At 38.6% G+C, this 16,715-nt stretch overlaps 1 protein-coding gene across 3 annotated transcripts in view; it reads right to left on the bottom strand.

Moving 5' to 3' along the window:
* pik3r5 (phosphoinositide-3-kinase, regulatory subunit 5) overlaps nt 1–13,515 on the bottom strand; it is a 30,185-nt gene extending 16,670 nt beyond the window's left edge. The window contains exons 1-2 of one of the 3 annotated variants that reach the window (XM_014995084.2): nt 13,175–13,515; nt 500–615 (exon numbers count right to left, since the gene is read on the bottom strand). In XM_014995084.2, coding sequence (XP_014850570.2) covers nt 500–599 — 100 coding nt within the window. In that variant the 5' untranslated portion in view covers nt 600–615; nt 13,175–13,515. The other 2 variants (XM_014995087.2, XM_014995085.2) reach the window with 2 other exon arrangements.
* Nucleotides 13,516–16,715: the final 3,200 nt, after the last annotated feature.

Below are 16,715 nucleotides of genomic sequence, written 5' to 3'. Positions count from 1 at the left end.
GCAGCTCAGTTTACAACGTGATGAATATTTCTTCCCCTGTGATATGAAAGTGAAAGGCGGCAGGCAAAAAAACGTCAATATTTTGTTTTTTTTATGTAACAGGTTATCTCTTCAGTACAGTGGATCCCACTTTTTAATAGGTCAATATCGCAGATTCACTGATTTTTGGATTTTTCTATAAAATTATTCACATAATATTTGCCTATCTGGGATTTGTTTTCCAAGAGAAATCATACTCAATTCCCCAAATATGATATTAAGATTTAAATTTCCCTATTTTGCCTTTAAATTTAAATGTAAGGACACAAGTTTCATAGACAGCAAAACAAAGTCATGCGTGGGTGGAGATGCATCTTGGTTACAGGTCAATTTGCCGCTTTGTTCTCCCGTTTCAAGCCCAGTTACTTTTTTTTTTTTAAAAATCTAAAGGATCTTGAGAGTCACAATGTGGTTTCCATTACAGGAACAGACAAACATTTATTAGTGCCAGGATTCTTACCGTTCCAGTGGTGCGCCGCGGTGGGACTCTGTCTCAGCCCGTCCAGACAGCGGTCCAGGGCATGCTGGATGCGGTCCTCTGTGCATGTGGTGTGCTGCATCTTCACCACTCAGGTACTGCGGAGAAGCATGAGAAGTGCCGTTTACTAACCAACAAAATAAATAGCGCCAAGCCCACTCATGTTTTCAGTGGAATATTATCTGGTAAACGTCGCCGCAGTCATCGATCGTGTCACCTTAAAAAAAAACAGCCTCTCTCTTTTCATGGACACGGTCCTGTGCTATCGTCAGCGCTTTGCATAAAGGCACAGCACCCGGTAAAGATGAAAATGAGGCCGTGTTGATACACAAACCATAAAGTCTTATTTCTCAGTGAGAGGAAGAGAAAACATGTATTGTTTTTTTTTTATTCAAAAGTTTCGTTGCTATAGTTACCGAGGCCACATCGTCCCAATGCAATCCAAATAGCTTTAAGTTGACTTATTTGAGCTTTTCAAGTGTAGTAGCTGAACTTACTGCAACTTATTTTATGCCTTTTAAAAAGATTAAAATGAAAGAGTGTTGTACATAAAAAAAAATAAAGAAGTGAATCGTTGCTAAATATTGGAGAAACTGTATATACTTCCAGAGCATCAAAGGCTCACATCTGTGATGAACTTCACTTTTTTTTTTCTGCTTTTTATTCCATCACTACATCTGTCTGTTTTTCTATGCACCAACTGAGGAAATCCCAGGTGTGGCAACTTGTTTCAGTTCTGTTATGAACACGTCTCATTATATATGAAACAGTGATTTCTCAATCTTGCTCATCTCTCTGAAACCATAAGCAGAGGCTTTAATGCGGCAGCTCGACGGCTGCAACCTTTCAAAATCCAAACCAAAAACACCAACCCATATGCCTAAGGGGAGAACAGACGTCGGGTAAAAACAGACATTTGCTAGAAGACCGCGAGTGCCCACTTATTTCGTGGCAACAGCAGGGGTTTCGTTTTGCATGAATTCCCTTCGGTTCACGTTGACCTTTAGCCAGATCAGGCACAAAAATGTATTAAATATTTGTTTGTGATCAATAGAAGATCTTCAAAGTCATTGAAAAGAGTAGTAAGTTACCAAAGTTAAACGTCTAATTTTTACCAGAAATCTATGGCAAGTAGAGCGTGATATGTTGAAATGATAGAGTACAGTGAAAAATACAAGATTTTTTTAGGAATTCCTATTGCATTTTTAAGATCATAGCTCACTTCACTGAACCAGTGTTTGTCTGTACAAGGTCACAATAGAGATACTTGGACAAATAAAGCAGTAGCTTAACAGTAATACAAGATAAAAATGACTGTCAGTAAACATTTAAGTCACAAGCAAATAGAGGAAATAATTTTTTTTCAGGCCTGTATTTAAATGTCTTTAATTATAGCGTCACTAAAAGCCCTCATTAAGCTTCTGTAAGGCTGCAGCAAACTTAGTCGTTAATAACCCATATTATTTATAGGGTTTATCGACCACAACTGCCCACAAATAATTAAAATCCACGCCTACTTGAGACTTCCTCTTGGCCTCTCGTTACTGAACCAGCAGTGCAAGGTCTGAACAAAGTCATAGAGAATTACTAGATTTTAGAAATTAAAGCCTCACAGGAAGTCTAAGAGGACATGGTGCCAATATGTTGTTGTTTAAACCTGATCCTTATCTTATAGGCTTGCGTAGCTGATTTAAAAAAATAAAAATAAAAATTCTGATTCCGTTCCATTTATGAATATACATAAACATGTATGTAGTTTGGATTTGATCTGTGTGGTGATTACACATGTGAACTGTCGTTAAACTATCGGAAAATTTTTAAAGGGACTGTCATTTTATGAAGACACTATCAAGTAACTATGTCACTTTCAGTTGTTAAAAAATTCTGTATAAATCAAATATGACTTAGAAGAAATTTGACTGTGTACTATAAGGCCTTGAAATTGGGCATCACAACATGCAACGTCGCTCCTTTGGCAACATTTTAACCACTGTTTCACTGAGAAGTAGATGGTTTAAAGAGCTCGGCAGATGTGCAGTTCCACCAGGTGTTTGCCAATTGCTGCTGGCTAGTCTGAAGGAGCTGACTGAGTCGCAATCTGGTCTGTGAGGCAGAAGCCTGGAAACTTCAGGTCCGAGGAGGAGCCTTTTCCCCAAAAGCATCGCTCGCTCTGCAAAGCGTTTGCAAACAGCTGAAATTAAAGGATTTTTCCAACATGCATGAAAGAATCAAAGTAACATTCCAGGTATGTTTTGGATGAGGAAAAAAAATTATAGCATGACACAGAGGTCAGAAAAGTAGATTTTACTGCCCTTTTGATTAACATCCACCGCTCTAAGTTGAAGAGTAAGAGACCCAATGATGCATTTGGTGACTTTTCTGTATATTTTTAACTCTTCTGGTGACTCATAGAGACTTTCCCAAAGCAATGCATTCTATATAAATACTCTAAAAAATTGCCCAGAACTAAGAAGCAGAACAAAAACTTCCTTAAGCCAGAAGAAAATCTTTTAAAAGCATTGGATTGTAGAAGTGAAACAACTCATCTGTTTTTTATTTTTCTATTTTTGACAAATAAAAAAAAAAAGTCATTCCCTGTTTTGAAAATGACTCTTTGTCTAATTTTTCTTTCTTAATCTAAGTTAGAAATCACACTTATAGCACCAGTTGCCAGAGTGAAGACACACAGAGACAGATTTAGAGATGAGTGATCACTTCAAAAGCAACTGTGGCAAGCTGCGCTCTCAAAATTTCCCCTGACACTGACAAATTCCCCACGCTACATGAAAAGAACATAAAGCGTGACTGGAAAATGAAAACTGTTAATGAATTACTCACACGAGGCACACACTCCCACTCGACCAGATGAAACCATTACATACACGTTACGCCGAAGCAGGTTGGCCTCTGGTGAAACGCTGCACACCATCATATGAGAAAAACAGATCAATCAACTGGCAAGTAAAACTGAAAACAGAAAGAGATCGGCCAGATTCTCATCATCTGCACACAAACACCTTACAAATCCAAGCAAATAATAAAAAAAAACAAAAAACAACTGTATTATGTCCAATGGCTCAGTGTAGAGCAGGTGCACCGTATGGAGAAGCTACAGTCCTCAAAGCAGTTGAACACGGTTCAATTCCCGCCCACGGGCCAATTGCTGCATGTCTTCCCTTTTCTCTTTCTGCCCTTTTTCCTGTCCAGCTACTTTTAACTAAAGGCCACTAGTGCCATTAAAACCCATTTGCACAAATTCTAAACAAAAACACAAAAAATAAATTAAATTGTAATATTGCGTCCTGCTTTCATTCACAAAACACTAAAACGTATCTTGACTAACAACGTTAACATTAAAAAAAAGTGAAAATGAGATAAGATTACAGTTGTTAGTTTTTGTTACAAATCAGAAAAGCTGTTTTTTTTTTTTCTTTTTTGGTAAAACCCCCCCAAAAAAACAACCATATTAACTACGATTAGCAGAACGATTGTCTTTTTCTGAACACAGAAATTTCATCATCGATGTCCAAATGGCGTGCACCATTAGGGAACGTACTGGTTCCACTTTAAAATCCAAAAATCACCTCACCAATTCCATGTTTCATGTATACATGTCGAAGTAAAGACTCCAGTAATTAAACATGTATCAAGTATTACTTTCAAAACTTTGATACAAACAAAACCTAGAGATAAAGCACAACCCTGTCCCACTAGAAAACGTCCAGCAGATGAATGTGTTGACATAGCCAAAAGAGATTGGTGGCTTATATTAGAGGTGGAAAAATTGTGGGTTGGTAGTATTTGCCTGTTGGGTCCAAATGGAAAACTTTGTGTTTAATATTTAAGCTTGGACTTCCAAGTCAACAAGGAAGGGACATTAAAAAAGTCATTTGAAGGTAACGACCCAAACAGGGTTCAGATGTGGTTCCGTGTCACGTCTTTGAACAACGGTCACGTGATGCTGACTGTTGCTAACTGCTCCTGTGTCAGATCCTGGAGGACATTACCACTTCTAATAATTACTATACCTCAAACTCCAAATAAGAAATATTAAGTAACAGTGAAAGGACCACCAACGCTAACAAGAACAATCTGTGGTGAGATGTTTATTTCCACAGCATGGGGATTTATGCAAGTCATTTCCAGTTTTAGTCAGTTGTTTAACATAAAGTCAGCAGAATCAGAGAGATGCAAGAACAAATCAAAAACCAAACTGTTTTTTTTGTCTGCATCATGGCAACTGATGTTTGCGGTTCATTCAGACTGCAAGACAGTGAGACAGTGAGACTTTCTCACCAGAAAGGAGAATGAGCTCTGTTTTATCTCAGGTTTTTTGTTCTGGAATAATTAGATTTGCAAATGTTTGGAGAATGGATTTTTTTAGCAACATTTTGATATCAAGTAAAGTTCTATATTCCCTTACAACCTTGTTTTTAATTGCTAAATATATTACCCATGCTAACTGCTAAAATAATAAGAAAAAGAGTTTGAAATGTGAACTCCGTCATCATTTGGACTTTTTTTTTTAACCTAAATCTCTTGACATGGACAATTATTAAGGGTAGAAAAAATGTTTTGTATTCTGTTGTTCTATTATATTTCTTAAACAGAAATCCTAACATTCTAACAGTTTTTATGGGGCAAAGTGTAACTAAACCAAAGATTTAAAATAAACCACGAAGTTCGGATCGGTTCATCTGGAATAAAATTAAGAGCTATGCACTCACTGTGTAGCTATTGTGAACAGATGTCAAACAGCTGAAGAACACAAAGCTGAATCAGACAGCAGTGAAACTGTCTTTGCTTATCAACCTCTAACAACCATGTCAAATTCATGGTTGCTCAGATGGAGCGATGATCCCGTTTTAAACACTTCCCCATTCTGATAATGAATCTAAAATTGTAATGTGTACAATGGGCCGTGTTTGAAATTCTCTGTAATTCCTAATTATAACGCCTGACGTTCTACAGAAGCTGTCTTTAGTTTCTCACACAATGATTATTGCTGTACTGTAAAAACCATCCCAGCCACAGACCTCAATGCAGAAGCAGGACAGGAAGTGTCTGCTAATTCAAGTTCAAGAGGCCGCAAGAACCGAAACGACACTATCCCACCCTCGGCACTCTTTATTTCTTTTTCTTTTTATTTTCCCTACCTTAAAACTGTTCAGCAACAATACCATCGACGGTGTATGTAAACAGCATGGAAAAGCAGCACTTTTTCTGCGCTGTCCCTCCTCCCCGAGTTGTATTGTGTCTGAGATTCATCCCGGATGGCTCTGAGCAGCGCCTACCGGCCGAGCGTGGCGGACACTTCTGCTGTGGGCTCCGGTCATTGTCAGGGCAGGACGGAGCTGGACACGAGCCCGGTGAGAGTGGAAGGAACTAATAAGTTACAGCTCTACTGACTCCTGCATCCAGGATGGGGTTCAATGAGGACATGTAAAAATAATGAAGATGACAAGGATTTGAATGGGGTAGTGAAAGTACAGTCACCAAAGTATGATTCTGGGTAAACTAAGTTTTTTTTTTTATGTAACTTCTTTGAAAGCTTTCTCAAACAGATAAAAAAAACAAAAAACATAATTGACATATTAGTAGTCAAAGTCTTTGTTAGTCACTTCCAAAGCGAAAACACCCATTCTACTGAACATGACCTGGATCGGTGACTAAACAGCACTGTCATCACAAGGTTGTTTACAGAGTTTGGTGCTACAAATGTATGAGTCTGTGGCGTTTCATAAGAGGATGTACGATGCACGTCCCTGACAATCAACAAGCTCACTTCCACTTTTTTACAAGCTACACTCTGCAGAAGTCAGACAAAAACATGTAGTTGCCTGTGATGTGGCAGATTTCGCTAAGGTTTACCGGGACATTGCAAAACTGTGGAACAGACTGTGATTTTGAAATTAATTTCTTAATATTGCTCTTGGCATTGGGTAAATGGGAGATGCTTGGCCTTGATATCCACTTTTTTTTTTTCACCTCACAGATGCAAACGCCTGCCAAATCAATCAAAGCCATCCGTTTCGACATCGCATTACGTAAACAAGACGAGGTATTTGGTCGAGTGTTGAAAGAAGAGGGAATTTAATAGTAGCGGATTTAAATCCACCTTTTTGCTTCATCTCTGTTCGAGCAGAGCTGAATAGAGATGAAGCAAAATGACTAAAGTTCAATGCAAATCCAAGGCAGCACAAACCCCTTACAGTTAACATAGATTAGGGTGTGCTGCGGTGGTGCAGGGGTTAAGCACAGCCCACATATGGAGACCTCAGTCCTTGGCGCGGCTGTCCCAGGTTCGATTCCCGGCCTGGCGACCTTTGCTGCATGTCTTTCCTGTCTCTCATTACCCACTTTCCTGTCAACTAACTATCAAATAAAGGCCACTAGAGCCAATAAAACCTAAAAGAAAAAAGGTTAACATAGATTAGAGTCGGAGATTTTCCTTTCAAATTACTGGGATTTCTCTGAGCTCCTTTCACTCTGCTTCTTATTTTCCTGTGTTATGCTGGTATCTACAAAAGTATGTTTACATGGGTCCAAACCAAATTGAAACATCTGGTCCAGCTGGAATTAGGACCAATGGGTCCAGTTAATGTTGCGTCCATTTTGCAAATACTATGCGTATTGGATTGAAGACTGAAAAGTGCACTGTCTTAATGTGATCCTTGTTTGGTATAGTACATGTGCAAGGGTATGAAGGGTGTAAAACTCAATGTTGGCCCAATTTCACACAATTTACATCAAGACAATGGAGTTTTTGCAAGGGATTTTTTGAAGTTATTGCTTTTTGTTATTAGGTCTATTCATGATGTCACAGACATGGTGGGTTCACAACGTAGAACTGATCCATGTGACCAACAAATCTGTAGCAGCCTGGCATTGTTGGAGATCACAATTTGTCTGCCATTCAGCCAAAAATGCTAAAGGCAAAGTTGTGAGACCGCACTCTTACAGCCATGAATAAAAACGCAACAAAGGAATAAAAGGCGGGAATGCAAACGTGAGATCCTTTCTGGATCCTCGTTACACAGTCCCACATCGAATAGGAAAGCATGAGTGTAAAGTCTCTATATGACTCTCTCGTGCTCTATAATAATTAGGAAATTTACTTTCCAGACTAACTGAACTTTTCCAGCCAGTGTGATTCTGTCGTTCTTCTTGCATCTCCTCACAAGCGACTTCCCACATCTCCCACTGATGCCATTACCAACTGCTTCCTAACAGGAAAACAACTTCCCTGCTTTGCTGGGGAAGCAGGTGCTTCTCTATTGTTGCAGTGTGATCGCCCTCTTAGATATGCTCCCACAGACCTAGAAGGACAAGATCTTTATACAGTAAGTGTCGCTGCCTTTTTTTTTTTTTTCCGCTGTCGGCCCACAGAGCTCTTAAACCCCCTTTCTCACTCTGCTGGATGTGAACTGGCTTCCTACAGCTTTAGGAAACAAACCCAGTCCAACTCCACAGCCTGTCTGTAATTAAAGGCTTCCCTCCTGTATAACAACTAACTGTGGGAATTTTCATTAACTGGAATGGAGTAAAGGGATTGAAAGACAGATATCAACAAGGTCAATTTTTGTTAAAAAGAAAAATGTAGTAGGTATTCCGGGCCAACAGGTGGCACTGTAATACTGCTTCAAAACAATGCAAAAAAACAGCAAACAGCGCCATTTTTGTTATGAGAATGAACCATCCATCCAGTAAACAGAGAGAGATGGAGCTCAGATGTCATAACTTCAAAAAAGACGTGCCTCGCATGTACACAATGAAACAAGAAACTGGCGCTTTAAATTTTTACACTCTGGTACTCGTTTCCGCAGATAAACCTAGTCTCGTCACTGTGTGAACGGCGTCTTAAAGGGAAAGGAGCATTTCGATGCTACAAACAAATGCACTGGAAAACTGCAATGAGATACCACAGCATTAGAACACACAACATTTCGCATCCCGGTGAGGTATGTCTAATAAAGAGCTGCTCCACTGCCATCACCTCTTCTGGTTATTATTAACCCTGAAGATGAAGGTGAGAGAACTGATTGCAGCCTCCAGTGTCTGAAACTTGTACACATGCGCATATCTTTAATGAATGACATAATGTAGTCATTATATTATTATAACATTGCATATACTCGCAATGCATATTAATTCCAGTTTAATCTATTATGCAGCTCTATTCCACAATGAATAGTTATTCTTTAAAACGCAGTATTAAATTTTAAATTATGTCCTCAGTTTGTGATAATACAACAAAAAAGTTTCTTTTAAAGCATTTTTATTCATACCAACACTACCTTAGAGGAATCCAATGTATATGTATTCATCAAATCTGGACTGAATTAATTCCCACGGATATGATTGGTGTAACCTTCATTGTATTTATGAAAACAAACATATACATTTTTTTTTCTCAAAATGTTGCTGAAATTTCAACTTGTTCTCATTAAAACCAATTTTATAAACAGCCTCGTCTTATGAACTGAATGTAAAATTATGCACATAATACACAAGCAAGTGTTTTGATTCCTGGAATCAATACAGTCAACCAGGATATGTAATATACAGAGTTAAGACGATGCGAAGAAGAGAAGACATCAACAATGAAGTTTAGAGAAGCAAATATCATGGGATATCAATCCGTCAAGATTGATTGCCACACTTTTTAAAGTGTGTTATTTTACAGGAAGAATTATTTATTTAAGACAGTAGCCAGTGTTAACAGTAGTGGACAGACCATTGAACTCGACCCATAATCTTTTACCTTGTCTGTAATCTATGTATTTTCCTCGAGAGCTTAAAAAAAGCTTTTGAGAGGTATTTTTTATTTAGGCTAAATGTTAAAAAAAAAATGCTGAAACCTTTTTAAGCAGGTTGTTTTCTTTAAATAAACTTACCATATTTCTTTGAGTCAAGCTTATTTTCAAACAAAGGATGTGAAAGTGAGCAGAGGTCTCTCCTTTTACAGTGAAAGCACTTCTGTACTTACAGCTCAGACAATAAAGAGTGCTTGTTTAACTGAGAACAGAAAGCTACACTGTATAACACGTCTTTACTTCCTCTATAATCACTGATGAACACATGAAAATTTTAATGCAAATGTTATGTCCAGGAATATTGAGTAACGCTGCCTAATCCCAAACAGGACAGAGGGAAAAACAGGATTGATAACATGTCCTCTACATATGCATAAGCTTTACAAATGAAACAAATGGCAGAAACACAATCGTGTCAGAAAGACACATGATCGTGGTTTCGGTGTGATGCGGGAGAAAAATTTAGTACGCTTCCATCGCCGCTTATTCTTTTCTTTAATAGCAGCAGATGTACATAGTGCATGTGCACAGATGCACATGTTCACACAGACGGAGGCGGCGACCACAGCAGTATATGCGTCGTAAAGGTGAGCGTGAAAGATTTCACCGATACCACAGTTGTAGCGACAAACAGGAAGCATTTATGTGAATAACACGGTGCCGCACTTGGATGCTGCCTTCACCTCAGTCGGATCGGTGTGGCAACCTCCTTCCTTCGCCTAATCTGATATCTGTGGTGAAAAAAAGAAAAAGAAGCGCGCAAACTGTGTCAAAATCTCCTCCATGCAAACAGGATTTATGGCAACGTTGTCTGTCCTGCCTCAAGGGGACTCCTACGGTTTTTATTTCTCAACAGGGGGAGATGGTTGTACTCAAGCTGATTGTGTAATTCAGAAAATTCTTAGAATCCCTTCCTGTAACTTGCAGCTTTGTACTTTTGAGGACATTATGGTAAAGTCTTGTACTGAGACTTGTTACGCATTTAACCACAGTGATGAGAAAGTTGTTTGTCTAAACTGCGGTTAAACTAGGACACAGAAATGTAGCATGGTTGACCAACATGTTCTCTCAAACAGCTTACCACATTCTGACACTTATTTGGAAGTTCGTACTGTATGTCTTTGACGACCTCTTTTTGGACAAGTTTCGTGACACTCAATCAATGCCAGCTGGCCTTTCACCAACATCAACGTCAGACACATTATTCAGAGCTCAGTCAATAACAGGTAACAAGGTCCTTCAACGGAGATCTGAAGGAATGGTAGAGGACAGTTACAAAATCTATTAACGTGAGTCTACTTTCCTGCATTGGCTTGATTAGCTGCATGAATTTAATCAGATTTCCGCAGCAGAAAAACAATAAAGTGATGGGTCAGAATGAGGGTTGTCACATTATCAACATTTTATGCTGATGACAAAAATACCCTTCTGCACAGGATTGTTTCTATATCAACAGTATCCATTTACATTAAGGCGAGAGCAACATATAGCCAACATGTTGGGGGGAACTTTGTTTAAAAAGTACCCTAATGGTTTAGTAAGTGCAAACAGGGATCTGCCTCATGCAAATGTATACAAAGCAGCCTTGATCCGTTCCTGATCATTTTGAACCAGAATTTATTTGTTGATCAACTGCAGTCAACAAGGCAGGTTACCATGGACTGTGACCAGTTCTCTCTGGATCATACTCAAATAAGACACAAAATTCTTTCCTCTCTAAATTATCTCAGTTAATTGTTGTCAAAGAGTATTCAATTCATTATGAGTCATAGTGACCTGTAGCTTTATTAACCAACAGAGATGTATTACTGGAGTCGTGGGTGTTGGTACCACCCACCACGCATCAGTTCAGCAGTGACAAAGGGTAGAACAGGCAGTAGAGGAGATTTAAATGGAAAATGTTGATTTATGCTATTCTGCATGTTTAATTCTTTGTTATTGCACACACATGAGCTTCACTGACCTTTTTAAATTTCCTATAGACATTAGAGCAGGGCTGTCCAACGACCAGTGACCTGGAGCTATTAGATGAGCCTCTGCTTCGGTACATCTAAGACAAATAGATCATCAGCAGGATTATGGAGAACATTTCTGCATAGAACAGGACAGGCTAAGACTTTATGTGTCAGCAATGCTGCTGCTGTGCCACATTGTGAACCAGCTTGGGAAGATGAAACAGCTCAGTTATGTGGATTTTGAAACAAATGAGTATTCAACAACAAAGTATTAATTATAACTAGATTTCAAAGAGTTTTATCCAAGAAAGCTCTCCCTTCACCTCTTCTCAATCGAATAGTGTCTTGCATTGTTTCATTCCGCACACATGGAAAATGGCCAGCTCAATGAAAAACAGGTAATACTAGTGGCTTCAAGCTCTAGTACATGTTATATACAGTTTAATTAACTCCTAGGCAAATGTATCAAGTTCTACAGAGGCCAGTCAACGAGCCTCCCATTTGTTGAAGAAGGAAAACATCTAAAGCTGTGGTTCTCACATGTTTAACCACCTCAGTAAACTTTTAAGCTTTACAAGCACTTCCATGGTGCCAGACACTTTAAAACTGAAGTCCAATGGCAGTAAGCTTTCCTAGTTTGTAGCGTTTTCTGTCACAAACAACAACAAATAAAAACCGTTCTTATTGGTACCTCATGTTCTCGGTCTGACTCTGTGGTCTGTGTCCAAATTTTCAACAATGACTTTTCAAGAGAGGAACTGTAGGTCAGAAGGGATACATATGTGGGGATTTTTAGCACTACAACAGCCCAAACAACCAAAATTCATGCATTCATCTTCTGCTCCACCATGTCATCACTCGTGAAAACCTACCCACAGATCTTCCTCTCTTCCACTTGCAGACCAACTCAGACGAAGCAATCCCTTTTTCTGGAACCATACATCCAAAAACATAGAGGACATCAGACTGTTGAGGACCAGACTTGGAGAGTTCCTTCCCTTTAGAATACTCTTGATATTGAAAAATAGCAAGTCCTCCTGGAAGGCTCAGGCATATAAAGAGTAAGCAGTCAGTCCTAATTACCGTAGTGTTGTTTTTCACTACAATAATTATATTTTCACCAAAGTCATCCCAGCAATCGATGCATGCACTATCGCAATCTCAAAGAATCCTCCTTGGATGGAAGAAATATCCACTCTTCTTCATTCCCGGCGCTTGCATTTACTGTCAGCAAGTGGCCTTCACCAAGACTAGATGCTTTGCTTCCTGCCACAATATTGTCTAACTCAACATTTGTGACAACAAGGTAATTCAAACAGGTGTAACCTCATGAAGTGGCCGGTCAGTGCAAGCCTAACTGATGTCCCAAACAGTGAAACATATCAGATAGTTGACGCGACCCAGCAACAGGAAGGTACAAGACAATCGTCACAATTTTTTTTTTTCAGAAATGCCCACTTGTGACACCCATCAGCTCCTCTTTCCTGTTGCAGGTAAGCCACTCAAGAACTTCCGGGCAATGAACTTACACGTGCTTCTTTTTTTCTACATCATCTCGACTTCCTCTCTTTGATAAGTGTGAATCATAAATGGAGAAAAGCAGAAGTCTCTAAAATTGTTGTAGCACTTAGGGGGGCTTCTGCGTTTCCCCATAACAACGCGGCTTTTAGCGACACTTAATGTTTTGACAGTAAACAGCAGAAGAGCGCTGGCTTTTACAAACTTCTTAATGAGACAGAATGAGATGACTGCAGCCAACAATTAAGAATATATATTTTTTGCGACAAAATCGTGTGCAATCAGAAGCCAAACTTAAATCCTGCTCACTATTAAACACAAGCTGTCATTTTTCATTCAACCGTCGCGACACAAATTCATCACCTTACCTGTTCACTGTCCAGCCTCCATCGCCGTCTGCGTGTAGTTGAAGAATCAAATAAGTCCGCGCAAAAAGTGTGTCCTTATCGGCGTCGCTTCCATTCATTCACTCACCCGCCCGCTGCACAACTCACCAGCCTCAAAGAGCCACATCCTGGGCCGGGCCGAGCCGAGAAGTTTCGGGTCAAACCAGAGAGGGATCAGCCCGTTATGCTCTCAATCCGCCGCTTTTCTGACTGCTCTTCGCTTCACAAGCACTTGCGGCTCAAGGCAAACAGGAAGTGTACCACCGAGGTGCATGTGAGCACAATGACGGAGGCTGCTGCTGCTGTGGGTGTGTGTGTGTGTGTGTGTGCGTGTGAATGTGTGTCTCCATAAGGTTGCATGCGAATTTTTGTAGGGATGTTGAACAACCCCACTGGAAGGAAGTCATTTGTTTTGTGTGATTTTCATTTAGGTCTTTGAACTACATTGTTCATAGTTTTCTCATCATGCAGTGCTTTGCAGAAGTATTCCACTACCTTGAACTTTTTCATGTTTTTTCTGTAATCATAACTTTGCTAGGGTTTTGTGTGATAAACCAATAAAAAGTTGTACAAAACTGTTAATTATATATGTTTAAAAAAAAAAAAGAACAAATTTGATAAGCCTGCTGTTCAGCCTAAATCCACTTAGTTTGGCTGCACAAGTCGTCCAGTTGGTAAATACTGGCAATCTGCATGCAGTTTATTCTCAATATGAATATAGTTGTTTCCATTAGGACATGAAGAACTGCAGATTCATAACTCGGGCGGGGAGTAACAGGATTTGTATGCATTAATCCGGGCTTTATGGAAACAGGGCAAGAAGAACATCATCATTAGAAGAAATCCGTAGCAAGTTCTGCTTGAGATTAGCTGTAAGCCAATCAAGGGACGCAAATATATGGAAAAAGATGCTCGGATGAGGCAAGTGTTGAACTGTTTAGTCTATATGTAAAACCCAGAGTAAAACATGGTCATGGCAGCATCATGCTGTGGGGATTTACACACCAATTTTTCATGACTGCTGTCTCATGACTGGTTCTCTGTGACCTCCACATGGAGTCTATGACTACATAGACTCCATTTAGATTTCAATTGGTAAATGCACTGTAATAATTAGAGGTATCAGCGTAAAGAGGGCTGTATAAATATGCACATCACACTTTTTAGATTAATATTTGGGACAAAATGTCTTAAAAAGAAAAAAAACATGTATAATTTTCCTTCCACTTCATAATGTATGCTACTTTGGGTGCTGTTCGTTCACATAAAATCCCAGAAAAACACATTGAAGTTTGTGGTTACAAGGAGGCAAAAAGGGAAAACAAATGAGGGAATACCTTGTTTTTCTGATTATGACCATGAACATTACACAACATGAAGTTTAATTCATGCCATTTTGATTTTTGGTTCCAGTAATTTGTTAAGTAGTATCACAGTCGCACTGATGGAAAACCTGTGAAAGCAAATCCTCACACTGAACTGCTGTTGATTGGAAGTTACCTTATATCGATTGCTCCTTTCACCAGCTGCAAAATCATATTCCTGTAATGTCACTTGCTTATCAGCATTATTCTTCCTGTAACCCTGCAATAAATAGGTCGATAATTCAACAATTTGACTCCATTTTCTGTCTGCGTTCACCTCTGTCAGGAAAACACAACTTCCTCCTCGGCTGCTTTGCTTATTGTTTACATATTATTCTAATAGGGCTTCTGTGAATTCCCCTTTTCTTAAAGGGCTCTAAATGCAGTTACAGTAACCAAGGCAAACACGAGTAAGCACAGCAGAGGTTCAACTTTCATAGATTCTGAATTCATTAACATCTGATACATCTGATTCAGATTAAATTATAATTTAATCTGAATTCCAATTGCTTTTCAGAATATGGAAGAGAGTCCATTTCATTTTCAGGGCAATGTCATGCTAAACGGTTTGGCGGTCATACCAGTAAGCTGACATCTTTCCAGGACTTTTTGGCACAGATTGTTTGGGAAATGACACGTTCAAACATCATTGTATAATACTGATATTGATGTCATCTCACCAGTTTCTTTAGTTGAAAAACAGTCCTTCACAATAAGCAAACTTTTGCTGAAACTAGATAGAAAATATGAATTTATACTCATGCCAAAATCTAATATTGTATTAACTTTGTTTCTGATTTACAAGAAACTTTAAAACACCACAATTATCTGTTTTTCAGGATGTTTTTTGAAGGATGTATTCGCTGAGTTGAGGCGATTGATAGTAGTCGGAATGGCCCCAAATCAATTGAAGCTCTTGGCCCCAGAAAGCCTCTGACAGCCTCTGGTCTTATACAAACAGTAAATGCGTTTCAATAGAAAATCCAGAAGAAAATTCTTCCAGAACAGGAACGTTTAGTTTTTATTATTACTTAGAACCTGTGGAGTACTCATTACTTTTACAAATTTAGAGCACACTTATAACGTCAAGAGAATACTTATACTTATCTAGCATCCCAGAAGTCCAGAGGATACTTACTTACACTTATTTAGCAACCCAGAACAGGGATTAGAACAAACTTAGAATCCAGAAAAACTACCTTAGCAATCACTTTTCAGACTCCTATTGTTCCAAACCAGAAAAGAAATTAGACCAGAAGATATTTACTTATACTCATCTACCAACCCTGAATAGGAGTATTTACTTTGGATCAACATTATTAGTTTTTTCTTCTTTTTGTTTCCTTTGTTATTTTATTTGTATTTCCTTTTAATTCCTGTAAAGCACTTTGTATTGCCTTGTTGCTGAACATGTGCTATATAAATACAATTACCTTTACCTTTAAACAGAAAAAGGAATAAGCCATCTTTTATTCAAATGGAAAAAAAAATCCTTGTTGCTTATAATGTAAAAGAAACCTCTCATTTGTAGAAAAGATGACTACATAATGATGTCTAATGTCGTTGAATGACTGGATTATTAGGGCTGAACCTGAAACCCAACAAGTGTGGCAATTAAGGCTGAAAATCAGCGTCTGTCTGTGGTTAAACTTGGTTTGTCTCCTGCTTCTTTCTGTCTATTCCTTTTGTTTTGTATTCGTCCTCCACAGTGATCTTAGCCTCTTATCCTTATCATCTGACTTACCAGCATGTTTTTCTTATATGACCTTTTGCTGGTTAATGTTGTTATTCCAAATATTACCCACTGTTATAAAACCAGCATTGTTCCATAAGACTATGCTTCAAATGACCTTCTACTGAGAAATAATTAAAAAGAAAAACATTTTAGCTTGAATATTTTTTGCTTTATCTATTGTTAGTATTCACAAATGCCTTATTTTGGCTTCAAACTCATTTGCATACACTGCATATAAAAAATGTCCACTCCCTTGTGTATTTTACCCCCTTTTTATTGCTTTCATTAATTTCCTTTTGGGATTAATAAAGTATTTTTTAGATTGAACTGAATTAAATCCATCATGTCTTCATTTTGTTTCTGTATAGTTTTAGCTTTGGGTAATTGTCTTGCTGAAAATAAAGCTGTAGTTCTTTTGCAAATG

This window comes from Poecilia mexicana, unplaced genomic scaffold (genome assembly GCF_051168715.1).
Source record: "Poecilia mexicana isolate PSO_F unplaced genomic scaffold, ASM5116871v1 scaffold_1, whole genome shotgun sequence".
Lineage (NCBI taxonomy): Eukaryota > Metazoa > Chordata > Actinopteri > Cyprinodontiformes > Poeciliidae > Poecilia > Poecilia mexicana.
Note: the sequence above shows the minus strand (reverse complement) of the source record. Positions and strands in the feature narration are given on the sequence as shown.